The sequence below is a fragment of the Pholcus phalangioides genome, unplaced genomic scaffold (assembly GCF_987345545.1).
Source record: "Pholcus phalangioides strain wild (caught in Gottingen) unplaced genomic scaffold, Ppha-v1.0 ptg000010l_1, whole genome shotgun sequence".
In the NCBI taxonomy this organism is placed as follows: domain Eukaryota; kingdom Metazoa; phylum Arthropoda; class Arachnida; order Araneae; family Pholcidae; genus Pholcus; species Pholcus phalangioides.
This window is the reverse complement of record NW_028301603.1, coordinates 37,569,506-37,595,169: the sequence shown is the minus strand read 5'-3', so window position 1 is coordinate 37,595,169 and position 25,664 is coordinate 37,569,506. Positions and strand designations below refer to the sequence as shown.

At 38.9% G+C, this 25,664-nt stretch overlaps 1 protein-coding gene across 1 annotated transcript; it reads left to right on the top strand.

Moving 5' to 3' along the window:
- The first annotated feature begins 6,734 nt into the window (after positions 1-6,734).
- On the top strand, positions 6,735-19,132 carry PrBP (Prenyl-binding protein). The gene is made up of 6 exons (XM_089238212.1): positions 6,735-6,953; positions 9,660-9,722; positions 11,062-11,087; positions 13,093-13,218; positions 16,977-17,082; positions 17,310-19,132. Exons 1-6 carry the CDS (start codon positions 6,913-6,915, stop codon positions 17,389-17,391), a joined length of 444 nt encoding a protein of 147 aa, XP_089094338.1. The 5' UTR covers positions 6,735-6,912; the 3' UTR covers positions 17,392-19,132.
- Positions 19,133-25,664: the final 6,532 nt, after the last annotated feature.

Below are 25,664 nucleotides of genomic sequence, written 5' to 3'. Positions count from 1 at the left end.
CAGGTTATATATGATGGACTTATGATAAAAAAATGAGTACCGTATATATACTCGAGTAAAAGCCGACCCCCCCCCCACCCCAATCCCACTTCGGGACCACCAAAACCGCAATAAATTGTAAACCCGTATATACGCCGACCCCAAAAAATCCGTTCATTTCAAGGAAAAAAATGCTTACATTTTCATGCAAAATTAATAGCTTACGGAAATTTACAACAGAAAGTGATTCAAACTTTTTAATCCGTTTCTTCTGAGTCTCCAAGCTCGTCGTAATCCATCAAATCATCATAAGGGGGTGCGCATCTTCGTTTTTATCTTCATCTGGACTGTCTCATCGCCATTGTCACTTTCAAAGAGGATATATCATCTTCAGTTCCGTCCATCGCACTGCTGATGCAACACTTTTTGAAGGATCGGATGATAATTTCGGTGGAAAACAGAATTCCACGCCTCATGTACCCATTGGCACAATAGGCCAATGTTAGTTTTTCTTCAAGGCACCACTTTTTGTAGTTTCTTTATCAACGAAACTCATCCATTCGACCCTCAAATAGTCTGTGAAAGGCTTGTTGATGCTCACATCTAAAGGCTATACAATCGACGTTAGCCCACCTGGTATCAAAACCAATGATGTTTTTGATTTGTTTGCCTCGGCTTTTACATCATCATCGGTTGTGTGGGGTTTGAACATATCCCATACCAATAATGCCACAGGTTTCTCGAACACTGCTATAAAAATGACTACTGATTGCGGGGGTCGATATTTTCTCATCAAAAACTGACCCGAGTATAAGCCGACCCCCACCACTTGAGGAACGAATTTTTCCACAAAATAATTCGACTTACACACGAGTATAAACGGTATTTCTTTCTCTGAAAACGGCACCTTTTGTGTGCTAAAACGTACGCCAGAATTTAATTTGCTTTTGGCGTTAGATTTATTTTTTTAGCAAGTCAGTTTGACAAAAAGGTCATCCACAATTTCAGGTGCAACTACTTGCCTCTCTGATGGGTTTTTAATTTTTTGGCACATAAAAAATGTCAGGTTTTTTTTATGTTTTCATTGTATTCATATGTTTATGATTAGGAATAACAGACAGTTACAAAAAATTGTACTAAATCTTCTTATTTATACGTATTTTACGTTTATTTTCAGATGAAGAAATTGAAACATGAATACATATTCTGTAGAGAGAGAGAATTACTTTAAACTCTGAATACAGATGACAGTACAACTTTTTCTTGTGATACGTATCGTACAATAGTGCGTATATTCTGCATTATTCCGTGAAATTACAGTAAAAGGCCTCTTTTCCGGACACTCACGGGACAAAAAAAAAATTTGTCCGTAAGAGAGGGGTGACCGTTTCTGAGTAGGGGTTCCCGTTGAAACTGTAAAATCCTGGAAATTTCGACGGCTATTGGGGAATTCGTGTGGGGAAAAAGAAAGCGCAACAACCACTCATATCGATGAAGAAATACATTTTTTGAAGTGGAGAAATAAATTTTTCCCCAGAAAGAATGAAAAATAATTCCGGAAACTTGAAAACGAGGACAAACGAGAGAATTTTCCGAAACGTAGAAGGACGCTTGACATGACATAAAAAAATGAGAACGGGTGATACGTGTCCGGAAAATTCACCGCCAGCAATTCACCGGCAACAATTCACCGCTAGGAAACTTCAACGCCGGAAAATTCGCCGGTAGAAAAATTCACCAACTAACAATTCGCCGACGACAGTTCGATACGAGTCAGTTAGCGAGGGAGTGAGCGATTGAGTTACTGAGTCAGTGAGAGAGGGAGTGAGTGAGTTACTGAGTCAATAAGCGAGTAAGTCAGTCCATGAACGAGCGAGCGAGTGACCTAGTGAGTATGTGAGTGAGTGATCCAGTGAGTAAGTGATTGAGCGAGTGACCTAGTGAGTAAGTGAGTGAAGGAGTGAGTGAATTGGTTAGTTAGTTAGTTAGTTACACCTAGCAGTGTCACAAATGATTAAAAAATCCAATTGTTCCATATTATATTGCCTATATTACAATATTGACCTAATGCCATATTTATAGCTTCAGCGGTTTTGGCTCGGCGATGCTGAATCAGTCAGTACATGCTATTTTATATACAGTATATAGATATAGAAACGCACTAAGACGGGATTTCTGAAAGTCCATCACCCACGGGGATCACGAGGTCTTCAAGTGGTATAGGGGGAATCGTCACTGAGTAAATTTGAAGATTGCAGAATCCACACCAGTGAAGTCGCGGGTAACAGCTAGTTCATCATTAAAAAAATCCATTGGTTATTGATGATCCCAACAATGTTTTTTATAATATCAAAGTGATAACAGGAGATGATTTTAAGCATTTTTAGGGGGTTGATTTATCGCGTATCCACTTACTTTATTATCTTTTTCTTCTTCTGTTATTATTATTGTTTTTAACGTTTCATTAGAAGTTTCACAGTAAAACATAAGAGTTGATGGAATTATTGGATATACTCTCTTGCGCTGCAGCAATTTGTAATTTCTTCCGTATCATCTCAATTTCTTCTAATAAAGTCATTATTAAAACTTTCCGCCTTATCTTTAGGATCACTCACTCACTCAATCATTCACTCACTCACTTGCTCACTAGGTCACTCACTCACTTACTCATTAGGTCACTCGCGCACTTATCACTAGGTCACTCACTCACTTATCACTAGGTCACTCACTCACTTATCACTAGGTCACTCACTCATTCAGTAGGTCACTCACTCATTCAGTAGGTCACTCATCCACTCACTTACTCACTAAATCACTAACCCACTCAGTAGCTAACTCACTCGCTAAGTAGCTCACTCACTCACTCATTCACTCACTCGCTCATTGACTCAATAACTCAATCGCTCACCATCTCGTTAACTGACTCGCATCGAACTGTTGTCGGTGTTTTTCCCGGCTGTGAATTGCTGGTCGGTGAATTTTCCTAGCGGTGAATTGCATGGCGGTGAATCGCTGTCGGTGAATTTTCCGTAAACCCGGATGATAAGCCTAGTAGCAAGGCTTCCTCTACCAATTTCTTTACTTGTGAAAAACATTATAGATGGGTCTACGCCATGGAAACAGTACATTGCCGATTTAAACATACAAAGCCCGTGCGCTATATTGCTCATAATTGAACTTGTCTTCCACTTTTTAATCTTCATCATCTTCAGGGGTTATTAAAAAGTACCTCCATAGGAATGGGCTCTACATACGCGTCTGAGTTTATTCATAACAATACGTATCAGTTTGTTCATAACCACGCTGTATTAGAACTCCTTAACATGAAGGCGTCTTACTCTGTATTGTCGATTCGCATGCCGTTTTTATTAGTCATTTTTATGTTCGAAAACTGAGAAAGAGTAGGACGCCTGCGCGCACCTTGAATAACGTCAACTTTTCCGATTTTCACACCAGATGGCGCCACTATTTTGGTCAATAAAACCGGCCACAATAATAATTTTTCCTAATTTACTGCTTAAAAGAAAGCAAAAGCAAAAAAAATCCGTCAATTTGGACGGCTATTGGCCAATGTGTTAAACACACACACACAAAAACACTCATGTCTATGTAGGGTTACCATGATTAGAAAAATGAGAAAGATTAATGCCTGCGCGCACCCTTTAGTGATTTCACTTATCCCAATTTTCGCAGTAGACGGCGCCACTTACCAATAAAATCGGCCACAACAATAATTTTCCGTAATTCTAAAGCAGAACCGCTAAAAAAATGCAAAAAAAAGAAAAAATTGTGGGAATTTCGACGGCTATTGGTGAATGCGTGTGGGCGGGGCGGGGCGGGACACACACACACACACACACACACAAAACACTCATATCAATGAAGAAAATATGTTTCAAAGTGGAGAAAAAACATTTCCCCAGCAATAAAAAAAATTCCGGAAACCTGAAAAGGAGGACAAAAGTGCGAATTTTGAGAAACGTTGGAGGACGCTTGATATGACATCAAAAAGATGGGCATATGTCTTCCTAAAGGAGGTCGGTTGTAACCCTATGTCTATGGAAACGTGTTTCAACGTGGGAAAAACTTCCCGGGGAAAAAAGAAAAATAATTTCGGAAACCTAAAAAGGATGACAAAAGGGTGAATTTTCTGAAACGTAAGGAGGACATTTGAAATGATATCAAAAGGAGGTCGTAACGACCTATTTTTATGTGAATTTTAGGTTACCAACTGTCCTCCCTTTTTATGTCATTTCAGCGTGACCTCCTACGTGTCAGAAAACTCGTCCTTTTGTCCTCCTTTAAAAAATTAAATCTACGACATCGCTGAGGCCAGAAAAAGATCATGCAAGAACGGGACTGACGAGAATCATTAAACGTGACAGACGTGCAACCCTTCCGCAGATTTCAATGCTGGGCCATCAACAAGAGTCAGCGTGCGAACCATTCAACGAAACATCATCGATATGGGCCTTCGAAGGCCCACTCGTGTACCCTCGATGACTACACGACACAAAGCTTTACGCCTCGCCTGGGTCCGATAACATCGACATTGGACTGTTGAGGACTGGGAACACGTTGCCTGGTCTGACGAGTCTCGGTTCCAATTGCTTCGAGCTGATGGACGTGTACGGGTATGGAGACAACCTCATGAATCCATGGACTCTACATGTCAACAGGGGACTGTTCAAGCTGGTGGAGACTCTGTGATGGTATGGGGCGTCTGCAGTTGGCGTGATATGGGACCCCTGATACAAAGTCTAGATACGACTCTGACAGGTGACAGGTACGTAAGCATCCTGTCTGATCACCTGCACCCATTCATGTCCATTATGAATTCCGACGGACTTGGACAATTTCAGCAGGACAATGCGACACCCCACACGTCCAGAATTGCTACAAAGTGGCTCCAGGAATACTCTTCCGACTTTAGACACTTCCGCTGGCCACCAAAATCCCCAGACATGAACATTATTGAACATATCTGGGATGCCTTGCAACGTGCTGTTCAGAAGAGATCTCCACCCCCTCTTGCTCCTACGGATTTATGGACAGCCCTGCAGGATTCATGGTGTCAATTACCTCCAGCACTACTTCAGACATTAGTCGAGTCCATGCCACGTCGTGTTGCGGCACTTCTGCGTGCTCGCGGGGGCCCTACACGATATTAGGCAGGTGTACAGTTTTTTTTAGCTCTTCAGTGTACATATATATACAAATATAAATACAACGCCACAATAGGCAAATGCCCAACGAGGTGGCTGAGAAAAAGATGCCCATAAAAATATGGATGTCATATATTTCAAAAATACAGCAACCCAATTAAAAATGCAATTAACACAAATTATAAACAATATATACACATGATGAAATATTATACAATGCCCATAAAGAATACTTATGGTTGTCTTATTCTAAGAATAGATGGAGCTTCTCGATTTACCCCAACATGTTTATCGTATTTCTTTTTAAACGTGTCAATTGTGTTACAATTTACTACCTCCGGGGGCTAAGCTATTCCATTTATTAACAACCCTATTAGAGAAAAATTCCCTGCGACACCATAACCTTGCATTGTCCCTCACTAATCGAAACTGGTGTCAGGGCCGTCTTAAGAGCATCATGAGCCCCCGGGCCAAATGATTTTTCTGAGGCCCTGCCAGGCAAATTTTCGAAAATCTCAACTAGATCCCATTTTTGTGAGGTCCCTTTTCTCTTGAGGCTCGTGCCTTAAGACGGCACTGACTGGTGTCCCATTGTAAAAGCAGTGAATTGGCGGTGTACTAAAAGTTCATGGTCCATCCTATCCATCCCATTGAAAATTTTGAACACTTCGATCATATATATATATATATATATATATATATACATGCGTAAAATGAGTACATGCTCTTTGCCCCCCCCCCCCCTGTAAAATGTTGAAATAACGGCCCTGGTCCTCCTTTTTTCAGGTTTCTGGAATTATGTCTTTTAATTTTTCTATGAAATTTTGTTTTTCAGTTTGAATTATATATATTTCTTTATTATATGAGTGCATTGGCGTACGAAAGGCGTGGGGGGGGGGGGAGTTGGGGTGCTAAACCCCCCCCCCCCCCCCCAGAGCCGTCTTAAGAGTATTAGGGGCTCCCGGGCCAAATGGTTTTTCAGAGGCCCTACCTGGTAAATCCTAGAAAATTTCAACCGGATCTCATTTTGGTGAGGCCCCTCTTCTCTTAAGGCCCCCGGGTGGGCCCATGCGTTAAGACGGCACTGCCCCTCTCCCCCCCCCCCCCCCCGAGCCAAGATTATAGTGTTATTTTGCAGGAAGTAAACACTTCCCCTCAGAAGGGAAAAAAATCTGAACGCCCCCCCCCCCCCTAGAAAATTCTGCACACACCTATGTATGAGTGTTTTTGTGTTTTCTTCCCCACATGCATGCACCAAAAATCCCAGAATTTTGTATGTTTCTGCTTTTTTTTTCAGCGGTTCTGTTTTTATAGAGTAGGGAAAAAATTGTTGTATGGCTGGTTGTAGCGATAGGGACGCCATCTAACGGACAAATTTGGATAAGTGACGTCACTGACGATGCGTGCGCGGACGTCCTCCTTTCTGTCTTTCTCGGATCTGGTAACCCTAACCGACTGAAGTTCTTCAATTTCAAGATAGATGACAGCAAAAGCAGCTGTTCACGTAGACGACCAACCAATTCCGAGGAATGGATTCACAAAGATAATATATTGATTACTCATCAGAAAAATTCGCCTTCCACAAGTACGAAAAAAAAAAGCAAACAGTAGATAAGTTTGCGTTTATTCAGTGACCAGAGGTAAAAAAGCTCCGCTTGGGTGATCAAACAGTCAGGAGAAAAAAACTAATTATCTTTATGTCCGTTTTTTTAATTAAGAACATAGTTGTTTTTTGAAGAAAAAAAACCGTAGTTGATAGCAGACGAGAATGCCATCCAAAGCCGAAGATATCCTGGAAGGATTCAAACTGTATCCTTTTCTCCTGTTTGTTTGTTGTCGTCATTTTGGAGGTTGTCAAGGAAAGGGTCGCATCTCTCTACAATGAAAATTTTATGTGTGTGTCTATATTGGTAAGGTTATTGAACTTATTAATGAATTATCCGGCTTGTGTCCGATCTTCCAATATAATATCTCGCATGTTCATGAAAAACTTGTTGATGTCCGAGGACTTTATTCAAATCTAATAATCGTAATATCGATTTTACTTCATTCCTATAAAAGCTTGGTAAATATTTCTTTGGGTTTGAAGTGATGGTATTGGTGTGAATTGCACATTGTTGCAATTGGGGGGGCTGGGCAGGATGCCCTGGGAGCTGGACTCAGGGTTGTCTTAAGAGTATCGTGTGGCCCCACGGGCGAAGTGATTTTTCTTTTGCCCTCCCTGGCTAGAAATGACTGCCAACCAATTAACATGCAATTTAACAATCTTGATAATTTAAACAGGATATAATTTTGATGTCCCCCCCCCCTTCCTTTGGCTGTGCCTCAGGCGAGGACCCAGGAAAACGTGCCGGGAGGGGCGAATTGTACAAGTTTATTTGATCATCCTATATTTTACAGGACAGACAAATTTTCAGCTGTTAGAAGGGGTGATCATTCCCATTGCCTCTTCCTCTGGATCCTCGACTGAGCAAACAGACATCTTTGGCTGCGAATGGAGTGGAGGCAGACATTTATAGTTATGAATAAAGCTGAAGCAGACATCTTCAGCTGCGAATGGAGCAGGGCAGACATCTTCAGATTCAAATGGAGCGAAGGCAGGCATCTTCACCTGCAAATGGAGTGGAGGCGAATTTCTTTAGCTGTGAGTGGAGCGGCAGGCATATCGAGGGCAATGTGGGAACAGCTGTCGTATGGTCCGCCACTTGGCGATTATTTGGCGTCACACATGTCTGATGGCCCGACGAAGAGTCGCCAAGGCCGTCAGACACTACGGACGCCGAAAAAAAAAACATTAGCGTGCAAAACATAATAGAAACCACCAAGCATAAAAATATAAAAAAATATCAGTTAAAAAAAAAATTACACCTGGCCCATTTTTTTAATAATAAAAAGATCGGGGCATAAGGAATTCCGGGCATAAATATTCCATGCATTAAAACTAAAACCCGGACCCTTTTTTTTAAATAAACGGATCCGGGCATGTTGAATAAATAAATATTTATGCATTAAAATTAAAACCCGGACCCTTTTTTAAATGAACGGATCCGGGCATGAAAAATTCTGTAGGTTCATTTTAAATAATAAACCGATAAAACAGAAGGCATGGCAATGGATGAATAACTAATAAATACAACGAAATAATAAAATGGTATGATACAACCTGAGCAGTAGATAATCCAAATAACTAGAGCTACAGAAGGGAGGAATAATAATGAGAGAGAGAAAGACGCGCTGGAAATGGAACAACGGCTGCTTAGAATTTTTGAAAAAACGCGGTGAACAAAAGAAAAATCCTGTTTGTTGAAGCTAGCGCCATCTAGTATCACCCAACGAAACCGGAAAAGTGTTAAAAAATACGGCAACCCAGAGAAGCATTATGACGGTCTTGGCGACTTATCGCGAGAAAAAAGTCGCCAAAGTCGTGGCGGACCATACTGCATCTGTTCCGCAGCTTATTGTGTAAGCCCATATTGAATCATCCTGTTTGATGGGACAGATTAAATTTCTCCGTATTTATATTGCTCTTGGGAGAAGCAACTCCCTCTAGATCTGCGTTTGGTGTACCCAGGGATTGGTACAGCACTGGTTGGACTAAAGGGGAGGGTGCCAAATTCATCCTTCAACTGCTCTTTCTACGGCTGCGATTCCCTAAGTAAGCATGGTGACAGATCCAAATTTGCAGGATTTTTTTTTCATTAGTCAATAGTTTACCTTGATGCTTTGGCTCTCAAAATTTTTCATTGGAAACTTGAATGTTTTGAATCCAAAGTACTGTACTTATCTATTTAGCGTCATTTTCAATTGTTATTGTCCACAGTGTCTTAGCTCTCTTGCATTATCATGCTCACTAATAAAATATGCATCCTTGGCTTCTTAATTTTTTCATGGATGAATATTCTTTTCCCTTTCGGCACTTACAGCATTTTCTACTTTTACCCTTCAATTATTTCTTAATGTTTTGTGTTAATCTACATTTAGTTGGATTTTTAAAGTTTTTTTTTGTACAGACATTTCTCTGTATTCCTCTATATGCTGAAATAATAAATACAAGATTCTCCGCCCGTCATAACAGAGGCACCAGAATGAAGAAACATTTAGGGGGAGGCTGAAAGGTGTTGGTTGTCTTGAATATGTGAGACTCGAGGTCCTTATGCGGAAGGGACAGCTGTGCGTTGCATTGTATCTTCTGTAATTATTCGGGTCACCAACAGCCTCAGCCCCTTTCCCCGGGTTCCAGTGCATATGCCCCATAAAATATAAAATCAGGGTTGGGGGGGGGGGGTCATTAACATTTTTGGTTCCCCCGAAATTGATGTGACACACATGGTCTGGTGTCTGGTAAGGGTGGCCTTGCAAAGACATATATCCTTCAAAGATAAAAAATATATATATATTTATCCTCTTCATTTATGCTTTAATACGTCAAACGAGCAATGTCCATATTGTTTCACACGAATGTAAATCGATTATTTTGTCTATTTTTGCCATTTTCTTTAACTGTGTTTTGCTAAGTAACTGGATGAACTTACGAGATGCTGACACCGGGAAAGTGCTATGGCAAGGATCAGAAGACTTGTTAGTATTTTTTTCCCCATTTAAAAATTAATTATATGAATGTTTGCATGAAGTAATTATATCCATGACTCAACCTTATATACAGTCAAATCTCTCTTTCTTGGAAACTGATATCTCGGAGAAGAAAAAAATCCCTTCATTTACTGTTGTAAATAAATGTTTTTTTCACCTTGAAGTAATTTTCGCAAAAACTTTATCTCGAATGCCAAACTACGATAATAGTATGAGAGAAATTCCTTTTCATTTACGTAAATTTACCTTTTTTTCCCGGAGGTAAAACAAACTGATTATTCGTGTTAAAACCTATTGTGTTGATGGATCTTGTTAGTCCTAGGCAGAACTGATTAGTGGGGAGGGGGATAATATGTATTTACATATAGTGTAATTGTGAACATTGATTGTACAACTTAATTTAATTCCAGTATTATATAGTAAAATATATTATTGTATTTTGGTTTTTATCAGTGAAATTTTTGTCATTTTTAGCATTTTCATCAAAAATTTCCATTTATTTCCCCGTCCTGTCAGTTTCGAAGATAGAAATGTTTGACTGTATCCCAGACTTGAACGGGGAATTTCATTTCTGTACCAACAGTTATCGATTGTGAGATGATTTTCTTTTTGATAATTGATATTATAGTAGTCACCGAATAATATAGTATTTAACCAGAATCATTATTTTTTATATACGGGGTGTTAGTAATTAAACTGACAGTACTCAGAACCATCTGTAGCTTGATCTAAGACACCAGAATGGCACAAAACCTGTTAATACGTGCTAACTAGGATATGGGAATAATGATCCTGTGAAAAAGAATTTGGGTCCAAATGTTGCCAACAGGGAAAAATGTGGCACTGTCGCAGTGTGAAAAGGAGTTTTACTCTCTTAGCTATTGCTTTTTTAAAACAGGAGGAATAATTTGTGGACCGACGAAAAATAAATTAACAGAAAAAATAATATGTAGGCCAGCACACACACACAAAAAAGTAAATAACAAATAATTTGCAGACCGTCAAAAAGAAAAATAATAAATAGAAAAAATAGTTTGCTGACATGTTGATGGCAAAACAAGAAATAAAAAAATTGAGACAATATTTCACTTTTAAAAGCTGGAATTATACGTAATGGCTACATAGATTGGGCAATTTTTTTTATTTTTGCGGACCAGCAGTGGAAGAACCACTGCTGTAGAATAACCTGTTTGTTAATTTTATTTTAATTTTCGTTTGAATTATTTTAGTTAAATAACCTAATGTTTCGCTGTTTATTTTAAATTTGCAGTAATATTTTCCTTGTTCAGCAACAAATTCACTGAAAAGTCTACTTGTTCTTTTGCAGGTCCAAACCGAATTTAGAGCACGAAGGTAACATTGATTCATTTCATTATTGTTATTATTATTATATAGAGGTTATACCTAATTTCTGGTGTAGCATTTTATGCATTACAGGGGATTGTGCAACGACTTCCTTCTGTGGCATTTTTATAACATTTCTCTATGGGGAGGGGAAAATCACCTTCAAATCAGCTTTTATATCTCTTGTAGAAAAATGGTTAAGCATTTTCATGGCTTAGCGAAATATGACCCACAAGCCTGATATTTTGTGCACCTACGTTCTAGTGTAGTACTTCTTGACTTTTTTTTTTGCTCACAGGCCCCCTTTTGATCAAATTTTCTTCTCGTGCTCCTATCTTATCAGGGGCTTACCCTCCTGATCCAGGGAAGAGCGACATTTTATACTTACTGAAATGATTTTTTTTTTTAAATGGCCTGGATGGGCCTATGTGTTTGGCAGTGGTTATAGTGGAGCGAAGAGATAAGCTGTACAAGAATTATGGCCAGGAAGGGAAAAAAATGCATGGGCCGAAGGAAGAGACATCCACGCTTAATAGAAGAGGATAGAGAAAATGGCCTGAGGGTGGTTCTGAAACATAAGGGTGTGATGCCTCCGCAGAAGAGGGAGAGAAAAGAGGAAGAGAAATGGACCAATCAGCAAATAGGGAAAATCAGCACCTCGAGGTGAAAGCAAACATGGCTGTTAGAATTCTGCACCTCCTTGCGTGCCTCTTTCGCTTCTCAAGTATGTGCAGTTTAAGTTTAGAACAAAACAATAGTTATTTTCGTCGCTGCTCTCCATTATGCACTCCTGTACCTTGTGGTCACTTTACTATGTGTTCGCCCTTGAGATGGCCTTGATTTGATAGGCAGTTTTGTCGCATTCTAAAAATCACTTCCTTTTTTTTTTACGATATTTGATTTTGGAGCTTTCTCTTCACATCTGAATTTTTTTTCACAGCTCTTTGATTCCTTTTTCACTGGATTTCCATCTGTGCCTGCTGCCCGTTAAGGCACGTCTACATGCATGTGCTGTCTTTGAATAGATTTCTGAAACTTCCCATCAATATTGTTACAAACTGTAGACGATAGATGGCGCAATTTTTTATCGCGGTCTTCTGTTGGCAACAGGAGTTCATGTTGGTTTTGGTTTATTGGAGAGGGGATGCGATTGGTGAGATTATTCTGGAAGGTCCCGCCCCTCCAGACAGTGGTTTTCACACCTCCGTATGGTGGCGCCGCCAACTTGGAAACTGTAAAAAACATTCTATTTTTTGAAGTTTCTACCAAGGTTATAAATAGTGTGGCGCTCACAAGATTCCAGATTTTAGAGAGACTGGATGAAAAGTCAGTTTTTAACTTTGCGAGAAAGTTATTAGCTCTCTGATTAGCTTGTAAATACGTGTAAATTGCTGTTCTGTAAACAAATCTGTGTTTGTCCGTTTGTTTTGCAACCTCGAAGTCTTGTGGAAAATTATCTGGATTATATGTTTATGGATATTGCATAATATTTCACCTCGAGTCACGCAACACACTAGATGAATGTCATAAGTGGGAAGACCTAATCGCAGTCTGTGCATCAGACAGAGATTCGGGTGATATAGCGCGAGTTGTGAAGACTGCATCAATTCATTTATCAGCATATTGGCTGTGCATAAGTTATTGCATCCTTTCTATCCAACATTTGCAGAGCTGCTGAACATGATGTAGACAAAATGAGTGAAAGAGAAGTCAGACAAATATTCCAGTGGACATGAACATGTAGTGGGAGTGTCCGGAGCACATGCCATGTAGATGCCGTTAGGATATCCCAGTCCACAAGGGAAGCTGAGAACCTCTGTGCTAGTCGATCTGTGGTCTTTTAGAATTGGTAATATAATGAATTCCACAAATTTGGAATGCATTTTTTCTTTGAAATCTGTTGACTTCCAATCGGTTGAAAGTGTTATATAAATTACTGGGAAACATCATCAAAATTGAACACTTGGTGTCACTGAATAGTTAAACCTTTTTTCATGTATTATTTTTTTTACAGTTCGAGTGCCGAAGAAGATTTTAAAGTGTCGTGTGGTGTCCAGAGAAATAAACTTTTCATCTGTTGAACCGATGGAAAAATTCAGGTTAGAGCAAAGAGTACTGTTTAAAGGGCGGTGTTTAGAAGGTGAGTTGTTTTTAACCTTCAAAATCTTAGTGATTGCATGGAGTTTGATAAACTTCATGTCCGCTGAAAATGTTTTGAATCTGTCGCCGTTCAAAAATTTTAGTATAGGCCCTATAAAATATTTAAGGGAAAAAATGTTTTCTTCCTTTGAAAACTAGTGCTTACACAGTTCTGCAATAAGGGGACCATTGACTCATTATAATGACCACCAGTGGTCTTAAACGAAGTGCAGACCTGCCAACTCTCTGGATTTAGGCGGGAGAAACTCTGGATTTTTCATCCTTCTTCACACTCTCCGGGTTTTGTTAACATTTCTCCGGATTTTGGCAGAAAATTAGATTTTACATGAGCTTTCACGTTGCCATAACGTCAATGACTGCCATCATCGTTTGGGAAAGCAGCCATAGAGGACAGCCGTGAAAGTCTTGGTGACTGCATTTAAGCAATTGGCAAAGCCGTACTTTGTTTATGTAGCATTTATCAGCAATGATTTATCAGGGGCATAACCTTGGTTGCCGAAATTTCTGTATAATCGTTATTGTATTCCATTAACAGCCAAAACTTATGTAAACATAAGTTTTTCCGACAGCAGCTTTGTGTTTTGAAGTTTTTAAATTGTTTCCTCTGATTAAATATGTCTTCAGAAAGAAAATATAAAACTTTAAGCTATATAAAGCTTCATATACCCAAGATTATCAATCACTGTTAGCATCCACGAAAGGAAACTTATGTTTTATGAACAGTATATGTAGACATGATTTCTTTATTTTGCTTAGTGGAGGGGTGGGGGGGTAGGCAATGCAGAACCTCCCGGGGGGGCGTGGAACTTTCTCTTAATTGATGGAAAAAAAATTTTTTGATCGAGTCTATGATAGTGCCGGGGGGGGGGGTTGCAATAATGAACTAAGCAGCACATACCCAGATCACTCAAGTGACCCACGGTGCAGTCCCACATCACAGGAATGACCTGTGCCATATCCCTCATCCAGTGACCTGCGGCACATTTTCAGACCATTTAACCAGTCATGCCCGCTGTGTTTTTTTTTATGAATATGCACAGATTTTTTCCCTTTTCTTGGCAGTTTGAGGGTATTAAAATATATTTTTTGATTGAATTTTTTTATCACAACATCAAAACTGATGTACTTTGCTCTATATTGAAAATCATCATGATAATAACAAAAGTTAATTAGTAAAACTAATTAGCTTCCTAAATGGAAATATTTGTCTTAATTATAAATGCACTACAGCCTCCATGGGTTGTTCAAGTTCGAAATGAAAGCAGGAAAATATTTCTCAGTAATTCATGTTAAAAATTACGTATTGAAATTTATAAAATGACATCTAAATCTTAGATTTTTTCCTTGTATGTTACTAATTATTAGATAGAATATATATATATATATATATATATATATATATATATATGCATAAATAAGCTTGAGGATGCAGCATAGGTGGAGATAGACTTTGTTACTAACTACTTTTATTGTATCATCGAGAACATAACATGTTGAATCAGCATTATCTTCAGGTCTGTCTAGTCACAAAAACTTCTCTCGCGCAGTCCCCGCACTTGGCGACAGTCTTTGGTGAGCCGCCGCAACTTGAAAGTCTGGGGAGGGGGCACAATAATGATTGCTGGAGGGGGTATGATGATGTCAGTTCATATATATGTACAGATCAGTCGGTTTTGCCTTTGAGCCTGGGAGGCACCCTCCTTAACACCTTGCAAAGCAAGGGTGAACATAATGCTAATAATAACCCCAGATCTTGGAATATAATTGTTGAACTCCATCCAGTGTAGAGATAGTAAAGTAGAAGGATGCCTGTGGCCGGTGGCAGCAGCTGTATAACAAATTACTCTTGTCATATCGATGTGATAAAGACCAAAATTTTTCATGACAGCATATGGCGTCACGGGCCCCGCCATTATGTATAGCAGTTTCGTCGTCCTATCTAGATGACTAGTTAAGAGACCGACAGATAATTGCAAGACCAATTTAGTGACCCGTGGCACAGTTCCAGATCACTTAAGTGACCTGAGAGACATTTACCCATCACTTAAGTGACCTGAGAGACATTTACCCATCACTTAAGTGACCTGAAAGATATTTACAGTCCGGATAACTCGAGCGGCCCATTTACAGATCACCTAAGTAATCTTTACAGAGCTGTTCCAGATCACTCTAATTAAGTGGCCTGCAACATGTTTTCTAATCAATGAAAAAGCCCATGCTCTTTTAAATGTCAAACACCCTGATTTAAACCATACCCTGTGAAATTTAATCTTGCATCAAAACATGGTATCTCCGAAACATTTACCTGAAGATTTTCTTATGAACCAGTGCATGCTTGAGAAATGCTGTGCATGTGTTACGTACTGAACGTTAAAATGATTGCTTTGGGGTAGAGCTTGACTAATCTTAACAGAATTTAGGGACAGGTCAGAGTTTTTAGCAGGTAGTCATTTCTTTCTCTCAAGAAAAATTTGCCCAAATCAGTTTTTTTTTCTTGTTTTTCTGAGGATAATCACACGTAAAAAAACTTTAGGCACATATTCCTATTTTTTCAGGCACCATGGTGATCCAGTGCCTACAATTTGTCAAGCTTTGGCTTTGGGAGATCGCATGTGTTACGTGTTACAATCTGTATTCCAAATATAGAAGTCAAATCAATTCAATAGTTTATTGTCTGTATGTACCTTGCTTGAATTTTAAATTAGTTGGCCTACCTACTCTCTGTGGAAAAACTCTTTGAAGTGAAACTTCTGCAACAACATAAGAGTGAACTTCTATGAGGGGGAAAAAAAAATTCATCACAAAAAGTGAAACACCTTCTTTTTCCCTCTAGCTGATTATGCGATGAAGGGCTGAGAATCAGATTGGTGGTGGGGTGATATCTATAGAGGTTCGGCCATGTAAGAAAATAAAGTTGGGTGGGGAGTTGGTTTGGACAGTTTGTTTTGGACAAAGACAGTTTATTCCCTTTTTATGAGCTTGAGGCAACCACCTATAGACAGCGTCTTCATTTCCAACCCATCTCATTAATGGCTGTAAATTGCAACATAGTGATATGATCCGAGTTGGTGTTAGGTGAAGTAGTAGGGTTTATTCCCTTTCCCTCTGTGACACCACATATGAGAGTATATTTCACATGCAAATGCAAGTTTTGTGACGTCACAGTGGCAGCTCTTAATTGACTTTGCTATCATAATGAATTTTTTTTTAAATTTTGAATAAATTTTTATTCAGTTGATGATAATATCGTGTTATTTTATCATGTGTGCAAGCTGTTTTCAATGCATTTTTAAACTTTATTTGACAGAATTTGTATTATATTAGCATATTTATAATAATTACAAAATTTGAAAATTCGTAAATCTAAAAGTTTCATTTCTATTGCAAAAGTTGGAACAATTTGAATGCTGTGCAATTTAACTAAGTGCAAAAATTTCAAGGCCCTAGTCATGTTTTCCCCAGGATTACTCCACATTTTTTTCATTTTTCACTCTTCAACATGCTAGGATTGTCATAGCATAGTGAGCAAGGTTGGCAAAATTATGGATGCCAAGACGTAAAAGTGGACACCATTTTGGTGTGAACACTCCTGCATGAAGTATGTTATATGAGAATTTTTCTAAAGGAAGGTATAAGATGTAAAAGTTACCACTTATTAGATTTAAAGATTGTGACTACTCTGTGTATATTTTTTCCTCACTTCTGTTTTTTTTTTTTTTTTTTTTTTGAATTTTTAAGAATGGTTTTTCGATTTCGGGTTCGTCATTCCAAACTCAACAAACACGTGGCAGTCATTAATGGAAGCTGCTCCCGAGTCACAGATGATGCCAGCAAATGTTCTGAAGTAATGTATACTTCGAGATCTATATTTTCATTAATCTTACAATTTATTTCCTACATACATTTCAATGTTATTATTGTTGATATTAGCATATATTCATACAAAAAAAGGTAGCATATTAGTGCATATAACTAAGTGCATATTAGATCTGAGTAAATGTAGCAAGTGATGTTTCGATATGTGAGAGGGGAAAAAAAACTAATTCCCATTTTCTTTCTTTTTCATGACAGTGGAAATGTGATAATTGAGACAAAATTTTACGATGGCGACCTTCTTGTCAGTACGTCAAAAGTTCGGCTGTATTATGTGTAACAAAGATATGCTTCACAAGACGGAGAATGGAAAGCTTGGCTAGGAACTGAGAGAACACATTTTTTTCTATTCCATGCATTACAAATCACCTTCCGATGAAGGCAATGCCATATTTCAGCGATTTTATTTATTTTTTGTTCCTTTCTTGAGAGAGAGAGAGAGGTTAGTCATATATGCTTTAACTTATCACACACATGTTCATGTGTATGTATATTTAAAAAAAACGTTTTCTTTCTCAAGATGCACACATTCAAATAATTACCAAGAAGTTCCCATGAGGTATTAAGTTACAAAAGTTTGTGATTTTGTTTCGTAACTCACTGGCTGTTGACATTATAGCATGCAGAGAAGACTAGTAGAAATGATTAGATGTGTTTTTAACAAGTATATGAGCATGTTGCACTCGTGATATTTGTTCCGTGTACCACGATTTTTTGTACATATAATGTAATAATTTTTTTTTGTACGTAGCGAAGTATTTCAGTGTGCATGTTATGTCATATTTGTTGAATTTAATTTTTTTGACGATTTTTGTTAGTTCTTGTTATACAATTTATAATTATAATATGAATTACAACATGTATACAGTAATACACATAATAGCATTAAACCATGAGAAACATTCAAAGTCCCACTGTATGAAACTAGTTGTTCACACTCTGGTCTTGGAGAATTTTTCCTTTCTTGATTTATAATTTTGTATAATTATAGTACTTTGTCAGCTTATATAATTGCAGATAATATCTGCAATGACTAATCCTTTTGGAACATGCGGATCTTCCTCCCACAGTTGAAAAACTTGTACCTTCTCAAGCCCTGATTAGCAGCTGGGACGTTAACCTATGATTTGTGAAACAAATATCATCAAACTACAGCGGGGCCTTCTGTAGTGAATTTATGGCATGACAAACAAAGAATGATGAGAATCGTCCCTGGCCAACTTGGGCCCATTCTTGTAGTGGCTACAATGCCACTTGTACTTTTCAGTTGAGGTTCACAATTCATGGCTATTGAATTAATAAGAGTCAAAAATTCAGAATCATGATGTTTTGCCAGGGTTTTGACGAATCAAAAAAAGATTAAGGTGTCAGCCACATTTCTTTGGTGCCTGTAGAGTTTTTCCTCACAGTAAATTATTTTTTTTTTCAACTTTTCCGGGACTTTATGACCCTTTTTCATGCTGGAAGACACCGTCAATAAATCAAAAAACTTGTGTCATCTTTAGACACCAATTCACAATTCAAATGCAGAAAATTTTAGGTGCCAATTCACAATGGATTTTTGATTCTTCGTGGCGATTTATTACCTGAGATTTGTTAAGTCCTGCCTCTCGCCAAGGTTAAAAATAAGATGCAATACTTCTATCAAAAAAATCACCACAGTGACGTACAATATTTTTGAACAAGCATTGATCACTTGACCTCACATGCTGTTGCAATGGGATTGATGTTTCAGGGCTTGACAAATCCCAGGTCTCAGATTGCCACGGCGACTAAAAAATTGTAGTTGGTACCTAAAATTTTATGTATGTGGTTACTAAATTGAAGTCGAGACAACACAAAATTTCTGAGATTCATTTCAGTGTATCTATCGGAATGGAAAAGGTTTTCTTTTGTCCTGGAAAAGTTAGAATTATTTTTGCATCTACTTTTTCTCAAGAAAAAAGTTTGGCTCCTAAAATTTTTTTTCCAGCACCAAGATTTTTTTGTGATTTGACAAGCTGTGGTGTAACATATATATAGTACAAGATATGCAGAAGACTGGATGTTGTGAAGATATTTATTACTTGAGATGTTAATTTTTTAAGGAAGGAAAAAACTCCTCTCTGCCTCTACCGGGAGTCGAACCCGGGTCCCTCGATTGCCGGACGAGTGCTCTGACCACTAAGCTACAGAGGAGATAGAGATTTTCCTTCACTAGAGCGTATATGTGCCGAACGGAACCGTGCAATGGACGGTGCAACCGATCAGCTAATAGCTCATGGACGACGAGCCACCAGAGGGCTATATATATTACATGAATGTCGCTCTCCACTTGTTAATACAAGATATGCAGAAGACTGGATGTTGTGAAGATATTTATTACTTGAGATGTTAATTTTTTAAGGAAGGAAAAAACTCCTCTCTGCCTCTACCGGGAGTCGAACCCGGGTCCCTCGATTGCCGGACGAGTGCTCTGACCACTAAGCTACAGAGGAGATAGAGATTTTCCTTCACTAGAGCGTATATGTGCCGAACGGAACCGTGCAATGGACGGTGCAACCGATCAGCTAATAGCTCATGGACGACGAGCCACCAGAGGGCTATATATATTACATGAATGTCGCTCTCCACTTGTTAATACAAGATATGCAGAAGACTGGATGTTGTGAAGATATTTATTACTTGAGATGTTAATTTTTTAAGGAAGGAAAAAACTCCTCTCTGCCTCTACCGGGAGTCGAACCCGGGTCCCTCGATTGCCGGACGAGTGCTCTGACCACTAAGCTACAGAGGAGATAGAGATTTTCCTTCACTAGAGCGTATATGTGCCGAACGGAACCGTGCAATGGACGGTGCAACCGATCAGCTAATAGCTCATGGACGACGAGCCACCAGAGGGCTATATATATTACATGAATGTCGCTCTCCACTTGTTAATACAAGATATGCAGAAGACTGGATGTTGTGAAGATATTTATTACTTGAGATGTTAATTTTTTAAGGAAGGAAAAAACTCCTCTCTGCCTCTACCGGGAGTCGAACCCGGGTCCCTCGATTGCCGGACGAGTGCTCTGACCACTAAGCTACAGAGGAGATAGAGATTTTCCTTCACTAGAGCGTATATGTGCCGAACGGAACCGTGCAATGGACGGTGCAACCGATCAGCTAATAGCTCATGGACGACGAGCCACCAGAGGGCTATATATATTACATGAATGTCGCTCTCCACTTGTTAATACAAGATATGCAGAAGACTGGATGTTGTGAAGATATTTATTACTTGAGATGTTAATTTTTTAAGGAAGGAAAAAACTCCTCTCTGCCTCTACCGGGAGTCGAACCCGGGTCCCTCGATTGCCGGACGAGTGCTCTGACCACTAAGCTACAGAGGAGATAGAGATTTTCCTTCACTAGAGCGTATATGTGCCGAACGGAACCGTGCAATGGACGGTGCAACCGATCAGCTAATAGCTCATGGACGACGAGCCACCAGAGGGCTATATATTACATGAATGTCGCTCTCCACTTGTTAATACAAGATATGCAGAAGACTGGATGTTGTGAAGATATTTATTACTTGAGATGTTAATTTTTTAAGGAAGGAAAAAACTCCTCTCTGCCTCTACCGGGAGTCGAACCCGGGTCCCTCGATTGCCGGACGAGTGCTCTGACCACTAAGCTACAGAGGAGATAGAGATTTTCCTTCACTAGAGCGTATATGTGCCGAACGGAACCGTGCAATGGACGGTGCAACCGATCAGCTAATAGCTCATGGACGACGAGCCACCAGAGGGCTATATATATTACATGAATGTCGCTCTCCACTTGTTAATACAAGATATGCAGAAGACTGGATGTTGTGAAGATATTTATTACTTGAGATGTTAATTTTTTTTTTTTTTTTTTTAAGGAGGGAAAAAACTCCTCTCTGCCTCTACCGGGAGTCGAACCCGGGTCCCTCGATTGCCGGACGAGTGCTCTGACCACTAAGCTACCGTTCGGCACATATACGCTCTAGTGAAGGAAAATCTCTATCTCCTCTGTAGCTTAGTGGTCAGAGCACTCGTCCGGCAATCGAGGGACCCGGGTTCGACTCCCGGTAGAGGCAGAGAGGAGTTTTTTCCTTCCTTAAAAAATTAACATCTCAAGTAATAAATATCTTCACAACATCCAGTCTTCTGCATATCTTGTATTAACAAGTGGAGAGCGACATTCATGTAATATATATAGCCCTCTGGTGGCTCGTCGTCCATGAGCTATTAGCTGATCGGTTGCACCGTCCATTGCACGGTTCCGTTCGGCACATATACGCTCTAGTGAAGGAAAATCTCTATCTCCTCTGTAGCTTAGTGGTCAGAGCACTCGTCCGGCAATCGAGGGACCCGGGTTCGACTCCCGGTAGAGGCAGAGAGGAGTTTTTTCCTTCCTTAAAAAATTAACATCTCAAGTAATAAATATCTTCACAACATCCAGTCTTCTGCATATCTTGTATTAACAAGTGGAGAGCGACATTCATGTAATATATAGCCCTCTGGTGGCTCGTCGTCCATGAGCTATTAGCTGATCGGTTGCACCGTCCATTGCACGGTTCCGTTCGGCACATATACGCTCTAGTGAAGGAAAATCTCTATCTCCTCTGTAGCTTAGTGGTCAGAGCACTCGTCCGGCAATCGAGGGACCCGGGTTCGACTCCCGGTAGAGGCAGAGAGGAGTTTTTTCCTTCCTTAAAAAATTAACATCTCAAGTAATAAATATCTTCACAACATCCAGTCTTCTGCATATCTTGTATTAACAAGTGGAGAGCGACATTCATGTAATATATATAGCCCTCTGGTGGCTCGTCGTCCATGAGCTATTAGCTGATCGGTTGCACCGTCCATTGCACGGTTCCGTTCGGCACATATACGCTCTAGTGAAGGAAAATCTCTATCTCCTCTGTAGCTTAGTGGTCAGAGCACTCGTCCGGCAATCGAGGGACCCGGGTTCGACTCCCGGTAGAGGCAGAGAGGAGTTTTTTCCTTCCTTAAAAAATTAACATCTCAAGTAATAAATATCTTCACAACATCCAGTCTTCTGCATATCTTGTATTAACAAGTGGAGAGCGACATTCATGTAATATATATAGCCCTCTGGTGGCTCGTCGTCCATGAGCTATTAGCTGATCGGTTGCACCGTCCATTGCACGGTTCCGTTCGGCACATATACGCTCTAGTGAAGGAAAATCTCTATCTCCTCTGTAGCTTAGTGGTCAGAGCACTCGTCCGGCAATCGAGGGACCCGGGTTCGACTCCCGGTAGAGGCAGAGAGGAGTTTTTTCCTTCCTTAAAAAATTAACATCTCAAGTAATAAATATCTTCACAACATCCAGTCTTCTGCATATCTTGTATTAACAAGTGGAGAGCGACATTCATGTAATATATATAGCCCTCTGGTGGCTCGTCGTCCATGAGCTATTAGCTGATCGGTTGCACCGTCCATTGCACGGTTCCGTTCGGCACATATACGCTCTAGTGAAGGAAAATCTCTATCTCCTCTGTAGCTTAGTGGTCAGAGCACTCGTCCGGCAATCGAGGGACCCGGGTTCGACTCCCGGTAGAGGCAGAGAGGAGTTTTTTCCTTCCTTAAAAAATTAACATCTCAAGTAATAAATATCTTCACAACATCCAGTCTTCTGCATATCTTGTATTAACAAGTGGAGAGCGACATTCATGTAATATATATAGCCCTCTGGTGGCTCGTCGTCCATGAGCTATTAGCTGATCGGTTGCACCGTCCATTGCACGGTTCCGTTCGGCACATATACGCTCTAGTGAAGGAAAATCTCTATCTCCTCTGTAGCTTAGTGGTCAGAGCACTCGTCCGGCAATCGAGGGACCCGGGTTCGACTCCCGGTAGAGGCAGAGAGGAGTTTTTTCCTTCCTTAAAAAATTAACATCTCAAGTAATAAATATCTTCACAACATCCAGTCTTCTGCATATCTTGTATTAACAAGTGGAGAGCGACATTCATGTAATATATATATAGTATCACAATAAAGCAGCAGTTCTCAACCGGTGCTCTGTAGAGGTCTGGGGACTCAACGTGAACTCCCAGGAGCTCTGCGGCCGCTCGAGGAAAATAAAAAAGAAAAATTAAATTTGAAAAAAAAACATTTTTGAATAATAAAAATAAATAAGTAACTGATGAATAAATAAAAAAATAGGCCTACACAGGGCTCTGTCATAGAAATTATATACCTAGAAGGTCTCCGCGAATCAAAAGAGAACGAAAACCTCTGCAATAAAGCATCAAATCTTTCCACATAGGCAGCTTAATTCCCTAAAGCACCCTCTCTTCGAATAAATGAGACACACACACCTGATATTTTTTAAACCCCCTCATGCACAAAGTTTTTATTAATTTATTTAGGACATTGATGAAACTCCCGATGCTTGAAATAATTTTTAGCAGTGGTGTCTCAATGGCAGTGAGTCAAACAGGTGCTCCCCCAATTTATTGAAGATTTTGAATAATTCTGAAATCACAGCCCATTCACATATAAGCTTTATCAATTCCAAATTCTTTGGCATTCTCATACATTCTGTAATCATATACATCTTTTTTACTAATGACGACTTCTCTCTTGTTTAAAATTTGAGCCATGGGAGACCCAGATTTCATGAAATGACAGTGGTTTCTGGGCCCCCTATTTGGCATCCCTGGATGATCACACATGATCACACATTAATCATGACAATAGTTATGGGGGGAATTTATCTACCTTTGTATTAGGTTTATGTGCACCACTGGTAAACTAAATAAGAGTACTTCTGCCATATCAACTTTTTCCATGTAACTATTTGATGGATATTATTTTTATCACGATTTTTTCCCCCATGACAGTGATATATTAATTGCTGAGAACAGTTCATGCGGAGAATAATTTCAGATTCATTTATAAAATTAAATATAATTAGCCAGGCCGAAATATCCATGACCAGCCAGCAAATCAGGGCCAGTAACTTCCACTAAATGAAGTGTTTTTTAAAACGATTCCTAATAAACAATAATTATTACATTATCTATGAATTAATAACTATGCTACCAAAGAACAAAATTAGACCCTCCCTCTTTCCCCCAATTTATAAGCAGTGTTGATGATATTTTACTGTGATATACTTGAAAAAAAATTTATATTCACTTACAAAGAAGTAAACATACATATATTTGAGTTTCTTTCTCTATGACCATTTTCATATGACCTTTTCATGTCTATTTCGCTGAAAATTTTATAATTTTTTTTAAAAAATGTATTTCTTTTCGAATACAAGTTGGAAATATTTGAAGGTTTTTAGTCATTTCGAAATATTCTCAAGCCCTGCAGCTAAGAAGAAAAATATTTTCTCAGGACGGGTTATCATCATACTCGGAAGAGTGACATGTAGCATGAAAATCGTCAATGGTATCTCGACCTACAAGGTTTAATTCCTTCTTGAAAGGGAAATAGTAACCAAGTGATTCCTATAAAGCAATGGTTCTGAGCCAGAAGCGTGAGCTGCAAAATTTTTTATGATACAAATTTATTGATTCTATGTATAATTATTCGAAAGAATGGTGCCGATTCTCACACTTGAAAAATCTGCAGTTTGTCATGTGACAAAAGATTTTGCTGCTAAAGAAAACGTGTCAGGCAAATAAAAAAGAAAAATTTGAATTTTTTTTATGTATCGTGGCCATATGACTCATTTTTCAGGACATTGCTGTATTTTTTAACAACCCAATTTTTATTTTAACACAGATCACCTGCTTTCGTTGATGAAGCTCAAACTTTTGTTCTTTACTGAAATCAAGGATTAAAATTATTTTTCCCGACTTATAAATTATGTTATGATAAATATCACTATAAATACTGTATGAATTTCATTTATTTTGCATTATTTGTCCTGCTTAACTTTTTCCCCTTCGTAGAATTCATTTTAATCCATTGTGAAACAGATTTGTAGTAGAGCATTATAGGAATTTTCTTGGCGATTTCAGCAATTATTGGCAACTTTGCTTACTTTTGGCATCATATTTGATGACAATTGATGATTACCCTGTACTTAAAATTTCAATTTCCCATATTTTCTCGAGGGAACATGGCCAGCCCAGGATTACAAGGACAGGGATTTTTCATTTTCGTAAAGCCCACTTCGAGGGTTTTTCCTTTGAGGTACGAAAAATCTGGTTTCCCATCCCAAGATTTTAGTAAATCTACAAAATCAGAAGCCTTCTAGGTGAATCAGAATCATTAGCACCTATTCAAAACGGAAGAATTTGATTCACATTTTCACTAGGGCCTAATAATAAAAACAGGTTGAGAATCTGTTCTAAAATAATTATTACTGAAAAACATTGTTTCTTATTTGCACGCAAAGTTCCTTCACTAACAACGATAAGAGATTTTCTGACTTCAGTGAAATTTCCTGATTGCTAAATGAACAGTTTATTATTGAGGTTACCAAATTTGGTTAACAGAGTTTTGATTGAACAAGGGTAGAATAATTGAGATTCTATAGAATATTAATGTGTACATGCTTAATGGCTAGAATT

Excerpts from the sequence above, each read along its gene's own strand:
- PrBP (XM_089238212.1), top strand. The coding sequence starts at position 6,913 with ATGCCATCCAAAGCCGAAGATATCCTGGAAGGATTCAAACT. Across the intron at positions 9,723-11,061 it reads TGGCAAGGATCAGAAGACTT|GTCCAAACCGAATTTAGAGC; the intron begins GTTAGTATTTTT and ends GTTCTTTTGCAG. Across the intron at positions 13,219-16,976 it reads TAAAGGGCGGTGTTTAGAAG|AATGGTTTTTCGATTTCGGG; the intron begins GTGAGTTGTTTT and ends TGAATTTTTAAG.